The sequence below is a fragment of the Mesoplodon bidens genome (assembly GCF_964165515.1).
Source record: "Mesoplodon bidens genome assembly, chromosome: 6".
NCBI classification, from domain to species: Eukaryota; Metazoa; Chordata; class Mammalia; order Artiodactyla; family Ziphiidae; genus Mesoplodon; species Mesoplodon bidens.
The window spans coordinates 100,936,241-100,959,735 of record NC_138162.1 but is presented as its reverse complement, the minus strand read 5'-3'; the positions used below and the strand labels follow the sequence as shown (position 1 = coordinate 100,959,735).

Here is a 23,495-nt window from a genome sequence, read left to right as displayed (position 1 = left end):
AATCATGCTATTTTATAAATGACTCTAATTATACTCTTTGATTACTTAAAACAATTTACATGTGAAATGCATTTTTTTCAATGAGATGAATTTCACAAATCAGCAACTCTTCTTCACTCAGGTTTTAAAGTTTGCTTTAAAAAGAAACATCCTTAAATGCTTTGCAAATGATAATTCAAGAAAATTGAAATTCAAAGAAATATATATAATATATATGAAATATCTCTTTAGAGTTTCAATTTATCTTAATTCATAATTGAATTTTCTACATGTACAATAAATGTTTCTCTGTGTACAAGGCAAGTGATGAGCATCTGCAGATGATGGACTCAATTAATATTCAGAAGACATTTAAATGAGTGATCAACCAAGTAACATCTCCAGTGTGTATCACTCGCTGCCTTGACAGGAAAAACCCTTTGAAAACCTGAAAAGCCGCTAACAGCTGCTGGGACAGAAGTGCAGCACTGATCCTGGCAGATGATGGACTGGATCTTTAACCAGCTCTAACGATCAGATTTGGCATCCACACAGACAGACTCAGGTGGTGGTTAGGCAAGATCCACAAAATGGAGTGATCCGAGTAGGCTATGGCTTTATGCCATGCTACAATGACTGGATTATCTACACTTCTAACTTTGCCTATTTTAAATAATCAACAGAAACCCAGGGAGAGATCGAGGGGTTCTTTTTCTCTCATCTCAAAGAAAAAGAAGATGAAGGGAATGCTTTTGGTCCAGAGATTTTACAAAGGTAAACATCCTTTTGTTAAACATGGCCAAGTGTCAAATGTACCAGACTGTCCCAAATCAATGGCACGGCTACTACCATCTACACTGTTGGACACAGAGACAATATGGATTGCTTTTCCACCATGTGTGCATTTTGGCTGCTCATGTTTACATTTCTATAAATACATACATACGCTCACGACCACCTAGAAAAGTGTCCAGAGGGATACACGAAAATTGATAGCAGTGTTTGTGTTTGGGTTGGGGCTGGAACTGCCTAGGAAACAAGAGTAGAGGAGGAATGACTAGGAGAAAGCTTGCTTTAAACACAAATGTACACGTGTATTAATCGTGCACTGAGACCCCAAAATAATGGTCTCGTGATCATTTATTTTGATTTGGCAATACCTCATCTTCATGTAGCTTACCAGTTAGATGATCCCAATAAAGTCAATTCAGTTATTAGACCCAATCATGGGGCACAAATGAAACACCCTACATATATATAACAGATATATATCTATATCTATATCTATCTATATCTGTTAGTTTTAAAATCAGAGTTGTTTAGAATGATGTTTAGATCACAGTTACTGATAGCATTTTAGCCATATTTCTTACTCATTAATATTCAGTAGATATCTGCTTCATATAAGACACCTTGCTAAATATGATGGAGGACACTTTAAGGAAGAGATCACCCCATTCCTAACTGTGACTTGGCCAAGTCACTTAGCCTCAAGTTTCCCAGATGTCCGGCTCTTTTCAAATGAAGACTTACCCTGGGAAGTTCTCACCTGGCACTAGTACAGTAAATAGAGTTGCAGGTGGAATTGCTCTGGTTGAACTTATGGGATGTTTAGGGCATAAGTCACCTCCCTTTGTCTTCCAAGATGCTTTGAGTTCCTCTGTGGAACCTTCAGGGCTGAGGACCCAGGGCTCTCATCTCAACACCGACGCCTGCCTCACTGGGATTCACTTCCCATAAAGACAAATTTATGTCAGTCCAAACTCTGCTTTTCTCCCATATGTGGAAATAAAATTAAATAATTCACAGGGAAGAGTTCTTAAAAGTGCGATGTATTCTCCCAGTAGGAGGGAATGTACATGGTGAGATCTGTGAATTTTCATATCATGCTCTCTCTCTCTAAAGGCCCAGAGAGAGGGGTGCTACCAGAGAAGGGATTCCGAAATATCAGCAGTGACACACAAATAGGGAAAAACTAAAAGAAAAACATATACAAGAGCCAATAATTAGAAGACCAAGGGCACTTCAGAGGCTCTGTCAGAAGCTAATGGATTAGCGGTCAATAAAGTTTTGTTAGCTTTAAAGTTGAAAGAATAATTCTTCAGAAAAGAGACTGGTGTTCTAGACAGAAGAAACACCACTAAGAGGAGATGGAGAGTGTGACCCTGGGTAAACAACCTAGCCTCTCTCGTTCCTCAGGTGTAAAATGTAGATAAAAATACATTTACCTCCTAGAGTTGTTTTGAGGATTAAAGGAGTTGAAACATGCAGAGAGCTAGAATCGTGCAAGTACATGGTAAGTTCCAGTAAGTTCCATCATCATCATCATCACCACCACCATCATCATCAGGGAACATCAAGATTGCAACGGACCTAAGCATTTGTCTGGCTTGTCACTGATGTCTAGAAGCCCTACTGTGTTAGCTCCCATCCTGCACTTCTTCTGAGATTTTTCTTGTTTAATTTTATAAATACTGAGAATCCAGTAACTCATGCTTTTTACTTAGGCAGACAGGACTTGAGAACTAAAATTGGATTCCGCTCGAGGAAGAGAATAAGATATAATATCATGAGTTCTAGATTTAATTTATACTTTGACTATATTTTATTTTCCTATACTTATTTTCCTTTGCCTATTATTTTTTTCTATCCTATGATATATGTATTTCTGTTAGCTGCCTTATCATCAATAGGAAATAAATTTGATTAAAAATAAACCAGACAAAAATTAGTGTCTAAAATAATTATTTTTTGTTGTTGCTTTCTAGCACATGGTTGCACACACACACATATACACAAAATAATGGAAAGAAAAATAGAACTACATGGAAATCAGAACAGAAAGGAGAATGAATGAAGTGTGAGGCTTACAGGAATGGCAGGTTGCACCGGTGTAACCAGTGTGTGCGCAGTTGCAGAAGAAGGTGTCCCAGGACTGGGAACATTCACCCCCATGTTCACAATAGCTGGGCAAACACCTAGAAGAAGACAGACACAGCACTATTTCCCACAGCTGGTCATGATAAATGTGTACCTTAATATTAATATGTTGTAATGAAAGACAGATAAAAACAGTGACTTGATCAGAAAAATTTCAACATGAACAAAAATTGTTGGGTCTGTCATCAAGGTTTCCAAATGTAATATCAATCATAGACTAAAAAATCCATTAGATGCTACCAACTGTCATGTATTTGTGACAGACAAATTTTCTACACATCTCATTATATCAGAAACTGTGTTTACTTTTTCACAAATAAGGCAAGATTAATTTCATACATGACAGGGATATAAATTGCTTGCAATGGTCATAGACAGCACATTTCCCATCCCTGCTTCCATGCCCTTGCAGTGTGACCTATAGATACTTCCATCAAAAAGTATAGCTTACTTCACCTTGAATCTGGGTTGCGCATATGACCTGCTTGGATCAATGAGGCATTAGCAAACTAATACAGCAGAGGCTAGAAAAGTGCTTGGGCAGTGGGCTTGCTCTCTTGCTGAGTTTTAAACCCTGAAAGCACAACCACATGAAGAAACCTGGGCTTGTTCAAGGTTGTCTAGTCACCCCTGTAGGTTCAAACCACAGGACAAGTGAGTGAGGGGATTATAAGTCAACCAGCTGCCAGCTGATCCCCCAGATGCATGAGAGAGCCCAGCAGCAAATACAGAATTGTGAGATAAACAAATTTGTTGTTGTTTTCAGCTAGTAAGTTTTAAAGATAATTTATTGTGCAGCCAAAGCTAACTGATATATGTATACCACATTGTAATATGTTACCATGTTGACTTAGTACATAAGGAAACATTTTAAAGAGAAGGAAGGAAGTCAGGAAAAAGGAGAAACTCTTTATCCATATAGCATCACAGTGCCAGGGGTTCTGAATGTCCTCTACTTTAGATCAGACTGATGATGCCTCTAGGAATTAGATTTAGAGATCACTTAAGACTGAGGGATTTATTGTTATTTTTTCCCCCACATAATTGAATAAACCACAAAATCACTCAGGTAAACCAAATAACCACTTACATCTCATGGACATTGTTACATCTCACTTTTTGAAATTGAAAGTGAGAGTTTAATGTTTGTTTATAAGATTAAAATTTTTAATTGCAAGAATGTTACTTAATTTTTTCATTATCAAAAATAAGTGCTATTCTCAACAAAATAATAGCAAATTGAATCCAAAAATGTATAAAAAATATATACAACATAATTGAGTGGAATTTATTCCAGGTATGCAAGGCTGCTCCAAAATTTGAAAAAATAATTTGAAAATTAATATAATCTATCACATAAACAGGCTAAAGAAGAAAAACCATTGGGTCACATAAATAGATGCAGAAGAAGTATTTGACAAAATCTAACACTGATCCACAATAAAACAAAAATAAAACCAACCAAACAAAAAACCTTGGCAAACTAGTAATAGAGAGGAACTTCTTCAACTTGATTAAACAAACAAACAAACAAAATATCCAAAACCCTACAGCAACATTATATTTAATGGTGAGAAACTAGATGCTTTCCTCTAAGTATGGGAACAAAGCAAAGATTTGCTCTCACCACTCTTATTCAAACATCATACTGGAAGTCTTAGCTAATGCAACAAGACAAGAAAAGGAATAAAAGGTACAAAGATTGGGAAAGAAGAAATAAAACCATCTTTGTTCACAGATGACATGACTGTCTATGTGGAAAATCTCAAATAATCAACAAAAAACTTCTGAAACTAATAAGTGATGATAGCAAAGCTGCAGGATTCTTTCTTATAAATGAACAATGAACAATTGAAATTAAAAATGAAAAACACAACACTTACATTAGCATTATCCAAAAAAATAGAATACTTAGACATAAATCTAACAAAACATATACAAGATCTATATGAGAAAAATTACAAAACTCTGATGAAGGATAAAAAAGAAAATCTAAATAAGTGGAGCTATTCCATGTTCATGGATAGTAAGATTCAAAATTGGCAAGATTTCAGTTATTCCCAATTTGATCTATAGATTCAAGGGAATCTCAGTCAAAATCCCTGCAGGTAATTTTGTGGATATCAACAAACTGATCCTAAAGTTTATATGGAAAGGCAAAAGACCCAACAAAATATTGAAGAAGAAAAAAGTCAAAGGACTAATAACACTACTCAACTTCAAGACTCACATAGCTACAGAAACCAAGACAGTGTGGCACTGGCAAAAGAACAAATAGATTAATGGCACAGACTAGAAAGCCCAGAAATAGACTCACACAAAAATAATCAACTCATCTTTAACAAAGAAGCAAAGGCAACTCCCTGGAGAAAGGACAGTCTTTTCAACAAATAACTGCTGGAACAACTGGGTCTCCACATGCACAAAAAATAATAATATAAACACAGACTTTACATCTTTCTCAAAAATTAACTCAAACTAGATCTTAGACTTTTAAAATGTAAAATGCAAAACAGTTAAACTCTCAGAATATAACATAGGAGAAGATCTAGTGACCTTGGTTTGGCAATGACTTTTCAGATACAGTCCACAAAAGAAAAAAATGATAATTTGGACTTCAGTAAAATTAAAAACTTCTTTTCTATGAATGACATTAAGAGAATGAAAAGATTAGCTACAGACTAATGGGTAACTTTTGCAAAACACATATCTAACAAAGGATTCGTATCTAAAATATAGGAAGAGCTCTTAAATTCAACAAAAAGGACATAACCAATTAAAACTCAGGGCAAAAGATCTGAACAGACACCTGGCCAAAGAAGGTATCAAGATTGCAAATAGGGCTTCCCTGGTGGCGCAGTGGTTGAGAGTCCGCCTGCCGATGTAGGAGACGCGGGTTCGTGCCCCGGTCCGGGAAGATCCCACATGCTGCAGAGCGGCTGGGCCCATGAGCCATGGCCACTGAGGCTGCACGTCCGGAGCCTGTGCTCCGCAACGGGAGAGGCCACAACAGTGAGAGAGGCCCGCGTACCGCAAAAAAAAAAAAAAAAAAAAAAAAATTGCAAATAAAAATACAAAAAGCTTCCCAGCATCACAGGTCAGTAGAGAAATGCAAATTAAAGCAATAAGATAACACTACAGACCTATTAGGATAGCAAACATCCAAAACACTGACAACACCAAATACTGGCAGGGATGAGGAACAACAGGAACTCTCACTGACTGTTGGTGGGAATGCAAAATGGAAGACAGTTTGGCAGTATCTCACAAAACTAAACATCTTCTTACTAAATGATCCAGCAATTGTACTCCTTGGTATTTACTCCGATGAGTTGAAAACTTACTTCCACACCAAAATCTGCACGTAAATGTTTACAGCAGCTTTGTTAATTGCCCAAACCTGGAAGTAACCAAGATGTCCTTCAGTAGGTGAATGGATGAACTTGTGGTACAGAATATTATTTAGCACTAAAAACAAATGAGCTGTCCAGCCACAAAGGACATGGAAGAATCTTAAATGCATATTACAAAGTGAAAGGCTACGTAGAGCATGATTCCAACTACATGACATCCTGGAAATGGCAAAACTATGAAGAGAGTAAAAAGATCAGTGATTTCCAGGCCAGGGGTTGGGGGAAGGGAGGGGGATTGAGTAGGTGAAGCATGGGAGATTTTTAGGGCTGAGAAACTATTCTGTACGATACTGTAATGGTGAAGACATAACATTATGCATTTGTAAAACCCCATAGACCTGTTTAACACAAAGAGTGAACTTGTAAACTATGGACTTTGGTTAATAAGAATGTATCAATATCGGTTCATCAACTGTAATAAATGTACAACACTGATGCAAGATGTTAATAATACAGAAACTGTGTGAGAGGAGACTGGGAGGAGAGGAGATAAAGGGGAACTCTCTATACTTTCTGCAAACCTAAAACTGCTCTAAAAAATAAAGCCTATTAATTAAAAATGTTCATTGTGAGGGACTTAATACAGGCAAGTATATAAAACTAAAATGTATTCAAAATCTCACCTTAGAGAAATAAAATATGTGTGTATAGATTTATAAATTTATACATAATTTTATATAAATGTTATATTATTTTTCTATTACTGCCATAACAAACTACCACAAAGCGTATTAAGAAAAAGAGAGATTCAAACCAATGATAGGATCTCTGCTTAGAAGACAGGACTGTATGAACATGTAGAAATACCCGGAGCACAACATACACCCCTGTTTCATTCCAGTTGGCTCCCCAACATTCACTTATCTGCAAATCAGAAAAGGTAAAACATATATACACTACCAAACATAAGGTAGATAGATAGTGGGAAGCAGCCGCATAGCACAGGGAGATCAGCTCGGTGCTTTGTGACCGCCTGGAGGGGTGGGATAGGGAGGGTGGGAGGGAGGGAGACACAAGAGGGAAGGGATATGGGAACAGATGTATATGTATAACTGATTCACTTTGTTATAAAGCAGAAACTAATAAAAAAAATAAAGAAAAGGTAAAACAAACATCATTAAAAGGAAAGTAGGAAAAACAAAAGATGAAAGGGAGCATCTGGCTATTTTATGATATTTTTTTCTCCTCTAATACTGCACAAATTACACTCCCAGACACTGAAATTCCAGTAGATCTAACCAAAGAACTATTTTGGTTTTCTTTGGAAAAATATGGAAAAATTTCAACTGTCAGTAAGAACTGGAAATAGGCAAACTCACTTTTACTTTAAAAAGAAATAAAATGATATATAATAGATTTTTTGAAATTTTTCCCGGATATGCTTATTTTTAATTTCTGACAAATTTCAGAACAGTTTGTCAACCTTAAGATTGTGAATTTCAAAATCAGTCTGGACCAGTTGGGATTCACGTGTGAAATAAATGGTGCCTGACTTATTTATCTTTCTGGGGAGGTTTATCAGGTGAATGCATAGGATGGGGCATCCATACCTTGAGAGTCAGCAAATTGCTATAACAGTCGAAGAACAGGACAGTCTATAGGAAAGTCACAGAGTATTAGGAGTGGTGGTATTTCAGATCATGTTACCTAAGAATCCTATTGGACCGAAAGGGTGGCTTGACCCAAGCAGGGCCCATCCCCTTTACCCCTCGCTTGAACAAAGTAACTTCTTGCCTTTCTTTTTGACACGTTGGAACTCTCTAAAATCATACTAGAATAGATTCCATACTTTTTAACGCAGTGAAAATGACTGCTCTATGATAAAGAATATCATAGTTTACCTAGAAATGTTTTGGGATAAGATTTTTTTTTCATAAATAAGAACTTAAAGTTTGTGGTAATTAATTTTCTTCTAAATGTGTTATTTTCTATTAAAAAGAACCCCAAGATGTATGATGCACAATGTCACATTTAGCATCTAGAAGATTAATGTCGGGCCAAAGGCAGTGGAAGTGAGAAAAGTGACCCCATCAGCACCTTCCATGGCTGGGGATGCTCTAGACAGCAAACACCTGAGCCTAAAAGGAACCTGAAAAGAGCTATATAGCCTGAGTTACATGACATGAAATCCTAATGTCCAAAACCCAAAGGGTGTAAGACACGATCCCTCCTCACTGCTATCCCCTCCCCACAGCCTTGTCCCAAAGGACTGCGCTGCTTTCCCTATAAAGTGTCATCTGAGCCACAGGAAGACAGAGCGTCATGCACAAGTCCTTATATGGCTCAGGAAAGTTTCCTAAGTACCCCAGGATTTCAAACATCTTTTCAGCATTTACAGTGTGAGGAATGCTGCTATGTATCATGAATTATTAATTCCTGTGCCCGATGGATAGAAGTTATAAAGCTAGCTGCATTTTAATAATAAATCTCAGATTCACTTGAGCACATCAGGACTTGCTCTGGGCAGGCTGAGTGGTGGGCTGGGTGGATGGCTGCGTACAGTGCACAGCGCACAAAGACAGCCCAGGTGTGAGTGTCTGCTTTGCGGTACTTTTAAGTGAATCTATTTCATGGTGCATTGGGCATGCAGTTAGTAGGTATGGACTAAAGGGTTGAGAAAAAATGAATATTTTTAGTATTAAGAAGAATGGAGAGTAAGGACATGTCTTTAGATGTTGAACCATAAAAAATTACAAGTAGTGACTATATAGGCCATCCAAAGTGCCAATAGCTATTTTTATAACCACTTACAAAGTTGCCATGAGCCTCAATTTTTTTTTTTTTTTTTTTGCCGTACGCAGGCCTCTCACTGTTGTGGTCTCTCCCGTTGAGGAGCACAGGCTCCGGACGCGCAGGCTCAGCGGCCATGGCTCACGGGCCCAGCCGCTCCACGGCATGTGGGATCTTCCCGGACCAGGGCACGAACCTGTGTCCCCTGTGTCGGCAGGTGGACTCTCCACCACTGCGCCACCAGGGAAGCCCGAGTCTCAGTTTTATAGAAGATAACTTAATACCACAGATGTCTCCATAGACTGGTAGAGATATCTGAAAATCTTTTAAAATGTGATGTGGAAATTTTTCTATTTTGGTCACACATACACACACACATACACACACACACACACACAGACACGTTGGTTTTTTGTTTTAGTTTTGAAATAAAGACCTTTATGCACAAAGGGGCAACCTTTATGTGAGATAAATATTGTGATTACACACGTGCTGTGATGGAATTCTCCAAGCACTAAAATTACTTTCTGTGAGCTTCCTGACTGAAGTGACAACCAGGCTACTGGCAGTGAACTGTGACCTCCCACCCTCCTGACCCACTAAAAGCCATTCCCATGGGTGAGAGGATGTACTCTACCTCCAAGAGAGCATCTCTAACCCTCTCCCAATGCCAAGATTCAGGATGCCAGAGCTGGCTGCAATTATAACTTGCAGATGATGTTACACTTTCTATGCCAAAAAAAAATGTTTTATAATCTGAAAATTAGGGTTGAGAGTTTTGTCTAAATTCTTTAAATCATTTTTTTTCCTCTACAAATGAATAGAATGTGAACATATGGCCATGGACATTTGCACTAAAGAACTCAAGTTCTTGTGAGTCAATATTTTACATACTGGGAATTTATGATCTTCTCATACACTGCTAGATTGCACTGTAACTTGTAGTTAATTGGACATGACAGGGAATTTCAATTAGTGTTAAATTTGGATTAGATTTACTCCACAAAGGACTCTGTGCAGTGTGAACTTTGGAAAGGTGCCCGTGTATGGATGTGTGAGGATGTCTGGAGTGTGTGTATTTATTCAACATGAACTTAATGCACTCCTTACTGCAGAGAAGTCAGACATACCAGTCACAGAAAAAAACTTGAATGTGTGATGGTTAAGCCATCCCTTTTAGCCAAAATTACTTAAAAGTCAGACATGACTAACAAATAACTTCAGTAAAGTTGCAATGCTTAGCAATTTTAATATGCTATTGTTTTAAAGCTTTGCCTTTCTTGTCTTCTTCAGTGAAGTGGTACCATGTTCAGTATGTGGTAACTGAATTCTCTCCATTCTTTACTGTGTTTCTGACATCACTAGAAATCCCCAAAGCTTCAACCTTTCTCAAAGGAAGAGTTACTTTTCATTTTTCCTGTAGAATAGGGAGTATAAGGTGAATGCAGCTGACCACATAGAATTTTGATTTCCAGGTCCTCAATGATCTCTTTAGAATATTCTAATCTGTTTTGTGCAGTGTTTGAATTTTTTAAAGTATATACTAATCAATAATTATAACAGCATCAATAGTATTCTGTGTGAATTAAGTAGCTTGGAGGCATACACAAGGAAAATTGATGAGAGTGTGTCTTCTAAGAAAATATCAATGGAAAGAAGCAATTATTTAAAGTTTGTCATTTTTGTTTTCAATGTAAATATAATTTTTCCCTATGGAATGTATATCAGTAATGGAGAAGGGGCAAGAATATGCTCTTTTCCAGCGGTCCATTTGTTTTTAATCTACTATCAAAAAGTTGAAAACAGGCATGCTGACATGAGATTGCCTACCTGTCTGTGAGGCCACAGGTGTCTATCTGGAGGTCACGGTAACTCCCCAGCGCCCCCTGCTGTATGGAGATGGGATCCACCGCTTTGTCACCAATGGAGATGAGCCTCAGGCAGCCCTGAAATCCATCCAGGGGACTTGCACATCCAGGGTCAGAGCTGTTGTCGGGACAGCCTGAATGAACATGGAGACACACACAGGAGAAAATAAACAGTTATGAAAAAATATTGTATGGTATTTCTCATATGCAAAAATTGCTACCTACCCCTGTTTGCAGACACCTGAAGATTTGACTTTCTACACCATTTGGGAAGGTCACATTACCCATGGATAGGGTGGTAGAGAGCTGACAAGAACAAAATTTGTTGGTATTGGTAACATGTAAAAATAATAACTAAAGCCAGGCTTATGGAGAGATGAGAGGAAGGGAAGATGTGAAATGTGACAAATAGAATTACTGTACATTTAATTTAAGCAGTTTGATTCTTTTTTGAAAGCATACTCAAGAAATCACTCCTTTTAGCGTGATGTTAAACTAGATGAACTAAGGGCATGTGATAGTAGAATCAGAAAAAAAGTTACAGGCATAATAGGACTTGCTAAATTTAAAATGCTTGAAAAATAATTTTAAATTGAGAATTGACCTGGACACCCTCCATTCATCTAAAAACGTAAATATCCACTCTGTATGTGTATGTGTGTGCATGCACAGGCATATTTTAAAACACTTTTGATAATAACTGGTCTAAGAAATCTAATAGCAATTTATATTTACTTTTCTTTTTTTAATTAGGCACTTTAGTCAAATATCTTCCAACATTTACACATAGACAAATTAACAATATCTCATAATGATATGGCATTGCAAATAATGGAGAAAAAATAAGCAACACAGAATATTCTATGAAAAAAAAGAAATGAGTTTTGATTAATTTCAATAATAAGAGTTAAATTTTACAAGTTCGGCTACAGCCATTAGTTGGTTTGCTGTAACTCACCAACCACAATTCTTATAGACTGGTTTTGTTTTATCCTCCTAGGTTTCCAAAGAGACAATGCTCTTATAATGATTATGAGCAAGCACATGTCTTTGAAATCAAAATCAAAGCAAGATGGGGTCCAGAACCACCTTCTCCACATGGGGGGCCAGCAGGGTTTTGAGTGCCCTCCTACCCTCCACTTAGTTGTCCCCTAAAGGAATCACAGGTTCTTAAATTTGCCTATGGCAAGATTGGCAACGTAGGAGAGGAAGGGGAAAGTTAGGGTAAGAGCATAATATGGGACACTTTACAACACACCTGGCTCAGGCTTTTCAAAGTCAGTATCAGAGGGAAGAGGTGGAATGGGAGACTTTTCTAGATGAAAATAAACTAAAAAGACAGAACTGTTTGCATTGCATGAAGCTTGATTAGATCTTGATTCAAATGTTTAAAACAACCATAAAAACATCTTGGGGACAATTGCGATGATTATAGATTTGGTATTAGGTTATTTTAGGAAACTACTGTCAAGTTTGTTAAGAGCAAAAATGATACTATGTAGGAGAATATCCATATTTCAGGAGATGTATGTTGAAATATCTCGAAGTGTAGTGTCATGATGTATGTAGCTTATATTCAATGGTTCAGGGGAAAATGCAAATATAGAAAAATGTTAATTATTGAACCTTAGTGGTATGTGTATGGGTGTTCATTGTACTTTGCTTTCCACTTTTCTGTGTGCTTGAAACTTTTCATAATAAAAAGTGGTGGAGGGACTTAGGTGATCCTCAAAAAATTAAATAATTAAATGAACGCCCCCACCACCATTTCCCTCTCCTTTTTGGATTAAAGAATACAATTTATAAAGAAAAAAAAAAAAGAAAGTTACGGTAAGAGGATGCTGTCCCTGTGAAACGTTTCTGTAAAAGGCAACAATTTAGGGAAATCTGCTGTACAGAGCCCAGACTCCATTATTCCCCCCTATTCAAGACTGAGGTTCTCCCCAGGATCTGCCAGGCTGAAGGGAGCTGACTCTCATAAGGCTGTGTCCCTCCCCAGGGACAACAGTGCCCCAGAATATAATGGAGTGATGCAATGCAGTGGCAGAGACCCATTTTCTCAACTGGGACCTCCCTGAAGGGCATCCCTGCTTCAGACTCCCCCTTGGGGTATTTAGAGACTCCTGTTGCAACTGCACTGCAGTTCAACTTGTCTCTCTGCCCATCCCAGCTGCTCTTTCAACCCTCCAGGTGTTGTTCCCAAGAATTACCCCCACTCAACCACCCACATGCAAATCTCCCATGCAGAGGCAGCTTCCTAGGGAACACAACCAACAGCCCTACATAGGACAAAAGGTCAAAGCATTTACTGAACTGAGTACTTCATTTTCATGTGCAAATATGAAAGAAGCACAACATTTTTAATACTTAACATTGTTTTAATTCCCAAAAATTGTCAAGTAAATTTTGTTTCACACGAAATTTACCTATATTATTTATGCTTTGCTTTATAAAATTATGTTTCATTTACATCATTTCCACAACTGTTTTAACTTTTTAGATACAATGTCATAATTATTCATCTTTTTGCTTTGTATTTTCCAATAATTTAAATATTTGGGAATACTTATGTTAATATTTACAGCCTGGGGTTTGAGGTTATTTTATCAGATTCTTATTTTTAAAATCGAATGGAATAAGTAATTTTATAAAGTAAAGATTTTGCTCATTGTACTTATGTGTTTTTCATTCACCTCTCTTTGTACTTCTGTCTTGAAATCACTGGTGTACTTTCAAAGAGCAAAAACTGCAGATAGAGCCTCTTCTTGTTCCTGCATAATAGATACTAGCTTTCTACCTAAGAATTTTCATAAAATACACAGAGTTTACCTTTCCTTTCCTTTCAGTGACTGAGGCTTTAATGTTTTGTATTTCTGACAAATAGAATTCAAAACAAACTAAGGCCTGCATCAGGTTGAAACCATTAAAGCCACAATGAAACCTCATAAATTAACCTCAATGGGATTTTGACATTTCAAATTTAATGTTATCTCATAAAGAACTACTTAACTCTACAGCTTTCCTTTACCATTTTCTTATGTGAAAATGCACACATTTAATGTGTAAGAAATTTACTGAAGGGTTGGATGTATCTGGAAAAACTTGATATATCTTTTTTTTAACATTTTTATTTGAGTATAATTGCTTTACAATGGTGTGTTAGTTTCTGCTGTATAACAAAGTGAATCAGCTATACATTTACATATATCCCCATATCTCTTCCCTCTTGTGTCTCCCTCCCACCCTCCCTATCCCACCCCTCTAGGTGGACACAAAGCACCTAGCTGATCTCCCTGTGCTATGTGGATGCTTCCCACTAGCTACCTACTTTAAATTTGGCAGTGTATATATGTCCACGCCACTCTCTCACATAGTCCCAGCTTCCCCTTCCCCCTCCCTGTGTCCTCAAGTCCATTCTCTATGTCTGTGTCTTTATTCCGGTCCAGCCCCTAGGTTCATCAAAACCTTTTTTTTTTTTTTAGATTCCATAAATATATGTTAGCATATGGCATTTGTTTTTCTCTTTCTGACTTACTTCACTCTGTATGACAGACTCTAGGTCCATCCACCTCACTACAAATAACGCAATTTCGTTTCTTTTAATGGCTGAGTAATATTCCATTGTATATATGTGCCACATCTTTATCCATTCATCTGTCGGTGGACACTTAGGTTGCTTCCATGTTCTGGCTATTGTAAACAGAGCTGCAATGAACACTGTGGTACATGACTCTTTTTGAATTATGGTTTTCTCAGGGTATATGTCCAGTAGTGGGATTGCTGGGTCATATGGTAGCTCTATTTTTAATTTTTTAAGGAACCTCCATACTGTTCTCCATAGTGGCTGTATCAATTTACATTTCCACCAACAGTGCAAGAGGGTTCCCTTTTCTCCACACCCTCTCCAGCATTTATTGTTTGTAGATTTTTTGATGATGGCCATTCTGACTGGTGTGAGGTGATACTTCATTGTAGTTTTGACTTGCATTTCTCTAATGATTAGTGATGTTGAGCATTCTTTCATGTGTTTGTTGGCAATCTGTATATCTTCTCTGGAGAAATGTCAATTTAGGTCTTCTACCCATTTTTGGATTGGGTTGTTTGTTTCCTTACTATTGAGCTCCATGAGCTGTTTATGTATTTTGGAGATTAATCCTTTGTTCGTTGATTCATTTGCAAATATTTTCTCCCATTCTGAGGGTTGTCTTTTGGTCTTGTTTATGTTTTCCTTTGCTGTACAAAAGCTTTTAAGTTTCACTAGGTCCCATTTGTTTATTTTTGTTTTTATTTCCATTTCTCTAGGAGGTGGGTCAAAAAAGATCTTGCTGTGATTTATGTCATAGAGTGTTCTGCTTTCCTCTAAGAGTTTGATAGTGTCTGGCCTTACATTTAGGTCTTTAATCCATTTTTAGTTTATCTTTGTGTATGGTGTTAGGGAGTGTTCTAATTTCATTCTTTTACATGTAGCTGTCCAGTTTTCCCAGCATCACTTATTGAAGGGTTGTCTTTTCTTCATTGTATATTCTTGCCTCCTTTATCAAAGATAAGGTGACCATATGTGCATGGGTTTACCTCTGGGCTTTCTATCCTGTTCCACTGATCTATATTTCTGTTTCTGTGTCAGTACCATACTGTCTTGATTACTGTAGCTTTGTAGTATAGGCATAGTCTGAAGTCAAGGAGCCTGATTCCTCCTGCTCCATTTTTCTTTCTCAAGATTGCTTAGGCTATTCGGGGTCTTTTGTGTTTCCATACAAACTGTGAAATTTTTTGTTCTAGTTCTGTGAGAAATCCATTGGTAGTTTGATATGGATTGTACTGAATCTGTGGATTGCTTTGGGTAGTATAGTCATTTTCACAATATTGATTCTTCCAATCCAAGAACATGGTATATCTCTCCATCTCTTTGTATCATCTTTAATTTCTTTCACCAGTGTTTTATAGTTTTCTTCATACAGGTCTTTCACCTCCTTAGGTAGGTTTATTCCTAGGTATTTTATTCTTTCTGTTGCAGTGGTAAATGGGAGTGTTTCCTTAATTTCTCTTTCAGATTTTTCATCATTAGTGTGTAGGAATGCAAGAGATTTCTGCGCCTTGATTTTGTATCCTGCTATTTTACCACATTCATTGATTAGCTCTAGTTGTTTTCTGGTAGCATCTTTAGGATTCTCTATGTATAATATCATGTCATCTGCAAACTGTGACAGATTTATTTCTTCTTTTCCGATTTGGATTCCTTTTATTTCTTTTTCTCCTCTGAATGCTGTGGCTAAAACTTCCAAAACTATGTTGAATAATAGTGGTGAGAGTGGGCAACCTTGTCTTTTTCCTGATCTTAGTGGAAATGGAGAAACTTGGTATATCTTTAAATCTTATAGGTGACTTCTACTTACCACACTTAATCACTAAGAATGTTAGGATAAAACATAGGAAACATTAAGTTAATACATAGTTTTGTGGAATCACTGTTATTCCTTTTCTGTTTTCTTCCTTTTCTCCATATCACCAGCCTCAGACTCATCCAAAATACAATGTAGTATCTAACTATATCTGTTAGGAGAAAACAAAACCATATCCAGTTGTCACGAGGAAAGCTTTCTGAAAGCGAAACTTTAAAGAAGGAAAGTTTGAGCACTTAGTGCTCAATTCTCAGTTATGACATAAAGGTCAGGAAGTAGGGTATCACAGCCCAAGAGAAGCTCAGGGCAGGAGACACTCATTTGTCCATACAGATGGCTGCCCTGAAGCCCTGGTTGTAAAATGGCAGAGGGCCATTCATCAATGACCTGATTTGGGATGGAGAGTGAAATGGACATTGAATGAATAGTTATTGCTAAATTAATGAAAGATATCCACCATGACTGAGGGACTCAGAAGTTTAAGTACCTCTGAGGATGACAGATAAATTGTTACTATGTCACTGCACCAGAATGGGTCCTCAGATGAGACTTCATTAGACTTGTCATAGGTTTGTTGGCCTGCTGATGTTTCACAGAAGGACACTCGGGGGATTTTGAACATAGCTTAATATTCCCTGACTCTGCAGTTCAAGTATGCTATTGACTAGTACAAAGATTCCACAAAAGGGAATTTATTAAGAGCTTAACTTTCCACCACCCTTAATAGCAGGCACCAAAAATCTGTGTACAGTATACTATAGTGAAACTGCTATTGAAAGACAAACTACAAAAAAAACCACAGGCTAAGAAAAGGCAGAAAAGGAAAATGAGATACCTAGATCACAGATCTCTCATGGGACGTTTAAGAAATGCTGTTATTAGTATATAGATGACCCTTCTCATGGTAAGAAAGCTGTGCTCTGAGACTAACAGGCCAAAATAGAGACTTCCAGGTAGCCACAGAGCCCTGGTTTATGCTTCTGTCCTGCAATAATCACTGAGACCATCTCCTTTATTTGCTAAAGTGTCCTGAAATTATACGGTCACCCTAACTAATAGCAAGCCGTACTAGTCTTCTTTTACAGTGGAGCATTGCAACGACATTTGACTGATCATATAATGATAAATGGAAACTTGCAGTTGAATATCCATCAGGAAAACCAGTAATGGGAAGGAAACCTGGTCAAAGAGTATTTCAGAACATGGGGTATTGTTTTCCGTGAAAAATCAGATATCATTAACTGGCTTTCACCTAGTTGACCCAGGAACACTGGCTTTATTAGTCCAAATATTGCTAGAAAGCATGGATTGGATGAAGTTCACTTCCATGTCAACATCACACATATTCTGGTACTGTTAGACACTAATCAAAAAGATAAGTAAACAGATACTGACATAAGCTACTTTTTGGATTGAATAAATTACTCAGACATTGGAGTTTTCAGGGTAGAGCTTCCACTCAAGCTGTAGCTGACCTGTCCTACTTTACCCAGAACAGGGCTGGAACGTCCAATGAATTATGGAGACAAAGGGGCCCTGAGCAAGGGTTCTACATGTGCATAAAACTTGTGAATATAATAAACCTATTGAGAATCAGAACTCCATGCCTGTTGGTCCTAGACATCCCTCTCCTGGTTTTCCTTGAGTAAAAATAGTATCCACCTTTTTATTTAACATTAGTAAATTAGTGTGTTTTGGTTTTGTTTGTTTGTTTTAGTTTGGCAAAGGCATTACTTGAATTTTTAAAAGAGTATATATTCTTTCTCTAGGAAAAAAAGATACTGCTGTGTCGATATAAAATGTACAGTTGACTAAGTTCGTTTGACTCAGTGGCTGAAACTGTTCTGTAGGAATCAACTGGATATTTATAGCCATGCATATAGAGGTCACTCTAAATTTATACATTGGTTAGGAAGAAAGTGCTGTGACTGCAAGTTCTGTTTTTGCCACTCAGTGCCAACACAGAATTACATCAGAAAAATAGGAAAGTTGTAATGAAGAAAAGTCATTATACTGTCTCATGGAATGTTTAAACTGTAATTCCACTCATCTTAGGGACACTTTCTTCTTGTAAACTATATTAACAAGACAGCCTGCACATCAGCACAATTTTATGAAAATACACAAGAAAGGCTCATTATACATTTTTCAACACATTTCCTCTAGAGCTCTAGGGTTCTTTCATAGATATTAGTGGAGCCAACGGCTGGGTCTATGTGCACAACCAATGTGACAACTGTGGGTTCTTGAGCATTCATTCAGCTTAACCATTGGAGCATGCCACTAAAACCATGATACTGACTGTTGTTTCACTAAATTGACTGTACTTGTGAGGAAAGTCAGATAGTTTGTGCATAAGGAAAATTTAAAAATCACTGGTAAGATGGTTCTTAGCAGCTGTACCAATATTTATAGCATTTTTATAATAAAAAATGGGCACAATCAAAATGTCTATCAACATAAAATGGTGAAATAGATGTGTAAAACATGGTATAATGTGCATCAAAAAGCATACAGCCATGAAAATTGATTAGCTATTCATATCTACATGGCTGGACCTCAAAAACTAATGTAGAACAAAAAAAATGCAAGTCACAGAAGAATGAATGCAGGATTATCCTATTTATAAAGTTAAAAGCAAGGCAAGACAAGACAATTTATTGTTTAAAGGTACCTACATACATGATAGATTACAAAGAAAAGCAATACAAAGATTGGTTTAATAAAAGCAGGGTAATACTTAACTAGGGGAATGAAAGTCTGGTGGAGCAAGGGGAGATTCAAATGTGTTGTAGTGGTTAATTTTGTAGATGAGGGGATGCACCCACATATATTCTTTTAGGAAACAATAGTAGTCTTCTTAAAATGTGTGCATATGATCTATTCCATAGTAACGACTGACTCATGTCACATCAGTTATGTAAATATTTATGGAACGTACCTACTCTCATGTAGCTGTGCATTCCACATTCTGAGTATGTAGAATGTTCAACATGAAAGATGATTCGAAAAGTACTTTTTTTTTTTACTTTTTAATACAAAATGTTAAAGGTATTTTATTTTGTGTCATTAAACACTAGAGCACAGATTGTTCTTTCTATATCTTTTAGTGCTTCAAAATCTTTTAACTTTTAAATTATAGCTCTTGGATAAATTCTTTATTTAGTTTTGAAGGAATCTGTTTCTCTCCAGAGCTATACAATCCATCAGAAGTGTAAAGTTTTAAAAGAGTATCTGGGTCAGAAATGCGTCACATTTAACAAGCAAGGAAAGAAAGCAATCTGATCTTTTAAAGCTGCTGGCACGATTCCACCTTTCACAGTAAAGGTTGCTTTAGGGGACTTTGAAAGATTAAACAACCTGATTCATGGTTGATGTGCTTGCTGTCAGTTCTTAAGGGAGAATTTTATACTTTCTTGTTGGGCTATCAAGCTATCTCCACCATGATTCCAAACCTATTTTAGAAAAAAACAAGTATAAAGTGCAAAACAGCAATAACGTCAGAGAGGGCTTCAAGCCAAGATTGAAAAATAAATCTTACAGGTGACAGTTCTAAGCTTCCAGTGGCTCAGGATTTTTCACTTGAATGCCCCAGGGATGGAGATTTATTACCTTCAGAAGCTCCCCCTCCCTGGTGGAAAAGATCCTGGATGGACTCAGTCAAAGTCCACTAAGCAAGCAAACACCCATACACTACAGTCCTGGGGAGATGGCCTGGTGCTAAGCAATGAGTGACATATTAATAGCCATTAAATTAATTTCTTCCTCTGTTGTATATAATGATGCCCTTTGTACAGGCAGTGGGAATAGAATGTTTCTTAAATCACTAAGCAATGAGTGACATATTAATAGCCATTAAATTAATTTCTTCCTCTGTTGTATATAATGATGCCCTTTGTACAGGCAGTGGGAATAGAATGTTTCTTAAATTTAAAGTGCAACCACCTGGGGATCTTGGTGAAATGCAGATTCTGGTCAGGAAGTCAGAGACAGTGCATCTGCATTTCTAAGAGGCTTCCAGGTAATGCTGATGCTGCTGGTTCATGAACCACACATTGAGTAGCCAGGCTCCAGGCAGAAGAGAATCCAACAGACAGAAGAAGAACACCCACATGTAGCAATAAACTTGGCACATAAAACCTGAAGGAAAGGTTACAAGGGTCACTTGGCATTAAGAAAATTCCCTATGGCAAGGTATTAAGGGTGAGAGAGAGAGCAATGACCTGCAATATTGTCTGCACATAGAATCACCCAGAGAGCATCAAGAAACCTGTTGTCCAGGTCTCGGGACCAATTAAATCAGGATTTCTGGGGATGCAGCCAGGCATCAGAATTTTGAAGCTTTCCGGGTGATTGCAATGTGCAGCCATAGTTGAAAACAAGTGTCGAATTTAAAACCAATCTTATTATGTGCACTTTTTTTTTTTTTTTTTCCGGTACGCGGGCCTCTCACTGTTGTGGCCTCTCCCGTTGCGGGGCACAGGCTCCGGACGCGCAGGCTCAGCAGCCATGGTTCACGGGCCTAGCCACTCCGCGGCATGTGGGATCTTCCCGGACCGGGACACGAACCCGTGTCCCCTGCATCGGCAGGCGGACTCTCAACCACTGCGCCACCAGGGAAGCCCTATGGGCACTTTTAAACAAAGCCAACTAGTAGACTAGTAGACTTGCATTTTAGACCATAATGTATCATCTTTGCCCACTCAGCATTCCCAATGACTATAAGTGAAAGAAAAAATCATTCTTCGGTCATAATTTTCATTTAACAACATGTGTTAGAAGGCAGGAGCTAGAAAGACAAAGATGGTTTGATGGCCAGTGTAGCTCAGTTCCTTTCACTTACCCCCCAAATAATAGGTGTCGCCTGAATCAATCTGCCCCCGCAGGGAATGAGCCATGGAGGCTGCCTCACCGTCCACCATCACACTCAGGTGATTCCCTTTTGCAGATAAGGACACAGAATGCCACTGCCCATCATTCAATCCAGCACCTGGAAGTAAACAAAATGGGTTAAAAGAGATTCCTATCAACCCTACAGATGCCTCTAAACAGAGCAAGTACTTGAAAACAATATGATACCTACCTTGGACCACCTGCCACAGACCACCAAGAACTCACCTGAACCTCACCCAGGTCATTTAGCTGGCTGGGCAATGGAGAAGGCACCACGGAAGACACAGAGAGACAGAGAGAGGTGTAGGGTAGGTGTGGGTTTGGTTAGGGGGGTCTAAGTAGGCAATTAGGTGATGTGGAATGCTGGTCACTCTAATTTAGAGGAAAGGGCTACCCATGTCAGTAGGAAGAGGGGCTTGTTGAATAAATTTTGTAATTGCAGAGGGTCCTTGTATCTTATCCACCACAGTCATGGACTGGCCTGTCTGGTACTTATTTATGTAATAACAAAAATGATTATGTTCAGTTAGGAATATTACAGCCTAGATGCACACTGCCAGGGGTGTTTTTCACTTTCTCATCACTCAGTTTAGTCAGAAATGTGCAAATAGAAAAGAAAAGAAAGAAATCAGAATGAAAGGGGTAAAGAGGAAACAAGAGTGGATTGCCCAAACATTCTGCCTTGGAAAGTGCAGCACTGGTTTCTTCAAGTCTTAGGGCCTTAATTGAATAAAATTTCCATGAATGACCCTGAACAATCATGAAATGATAAAATATTTCCAATTACATGGCATCGGACGTATTTCAGTCTCATCTAGTCCATCTAGTTTGAGACGTCGAGAAGTACAGGTATTTTCCAAAAATGTAAGTTATAAAAATAAAAACTTTTTCTTACTTTCATTTATTGTCATTGTCTATAATAATCTGGGTAGACTATTTAGAAAAAACTATACTGGCAGTCTTTAAAAATAATAATTTAAGTATTAATAAAACATGAAAATTCAGAGAATATAAAGTTATAAAAGCATTACATTAAAGTATGTGTGTGTATCTGTGTGGGTACATATTCAAGCATTATATAAACATGGAAAAGAGTGGCGAGAAATATTCTTAAATATTAACCTTCTTCTTCTTCTTTTTTTTTTTTTTTTTTGCTGTACACAGGCCTCTCACTGTTGTGGCCTCTCCCGTTGCGGAGCACAGGCTCCGGATGCACAGGCTCAGCGGCCATGGCTCACGGGCCCAGCCGCTCCGCGGCATGTGGGATCTTCCCGGACCGGGGCACGAACCCGTGTCCCGTGCATCGGCAGGCGGACTCTCAACCACTGCGCCACCAGGGAAGCCCTACCTTCGTTTTTGGATGAGGGAATTGTGTTTTTCACTTTATATCATTTTTACATTTTCTATTCTTTTTCCAAATTTGATACAGTATATTAAGTTATTATTACATTATTATTTTTTAAAAAAAGATTATCAGTCCTTTAAAAGCAGCACTGTCTCTTGAATCCGTGAGAAGAAATATCTATATTTTCTTCAAGTGGTGGAGCTGAGAATGGTCAATTAGTTGAATTGTTGACCAGCTACCAACTGTGCATGACTCTCCTACAGACTTACCTGCTGCATCTTCTATTGAATGAAAAACCGATGCTGTGTCATGTAGATAAATCAATAAGCAGTACGTGTCCCAGTACACTCACCCAGACAATTTGTGTTCGTTTCTACTAGATTATTTTGTGGACACAACCACCCACCAAGTTTCAATGAGTAACAACTAAGGTTTGTGTCTTGCTCTGGCCCTAGGCCAGCTGGGTCTCTGACCTCTGTGTTCCAGGCGTTTATTCATGCAGGACCAAGGCTAATGCACAGCCCCCATCCCTGTCTCACGACTTAGAGAAAACGGCACTTGGGAGAATCTTGCTATGGCGTTGGCAGCTTCTACACAGATGTGGCCCAGGCCCCCTCAGCTCACGTGCCATTGGCCAAAATGAGTCACTTGGCCAAGGGCAAGGGATTCCTCCCCTTCACAGGAAGTCACTGCAACTCCCACAGCAGTCCCAAGAGATGCATGTTTCAATTAAGGGGGCAGGGGGGGAGGGGAATAATTGGAACCTTTAGAAATTATGTTGGTCAACAGGGAAGGGGGTCATAAAGAAATACTTTCACTCACTGAAAAACAACAGTGGGATGACTGCTTGATTTTTTGATGCCATGTGTGAGCAGGCTAGTCAGCTGGCATGTCTAATCTGAGCACCTTCGGGAATGTCCCAATATAT

At 38.1% G+C, this 23,495-nt stretch overlaps 1 protein-coding gene across 2 annotated transcripts in view; it reads right to left on the bottom strand.

Moving 5' to 3' along the window:
- LOC308619375 (contactin-associated protein-like 3) overlaps window positions 1–23,495 on the bottom strand; it is a 180,896-nt gene that overhangs the window by 49,203 nt on the left and 108,198 nt on the right. For both annotated transcript variants that reach the window (XM_081238048.1, XM_081238047.1), the window contains exons 9-11: window positions 21,173–21,319; window positions 10,893–11,064; window positions 2,851–2,957 (exon numbers count right to left, since the gene is read on the bottom strand). In XM_081238048.1, the coding sequence (XP_081094174.1) occupies window positions 2,851–2,957; window positions 10,893–11,064; window positions 21,173–21,319 (426 nt within the window). The remainder of the gene's footprint in view (window positions 1–2,850; window positions 2,958–10,892; window positions 11,065–21,172; window positions 21,320–23,495) is intronic.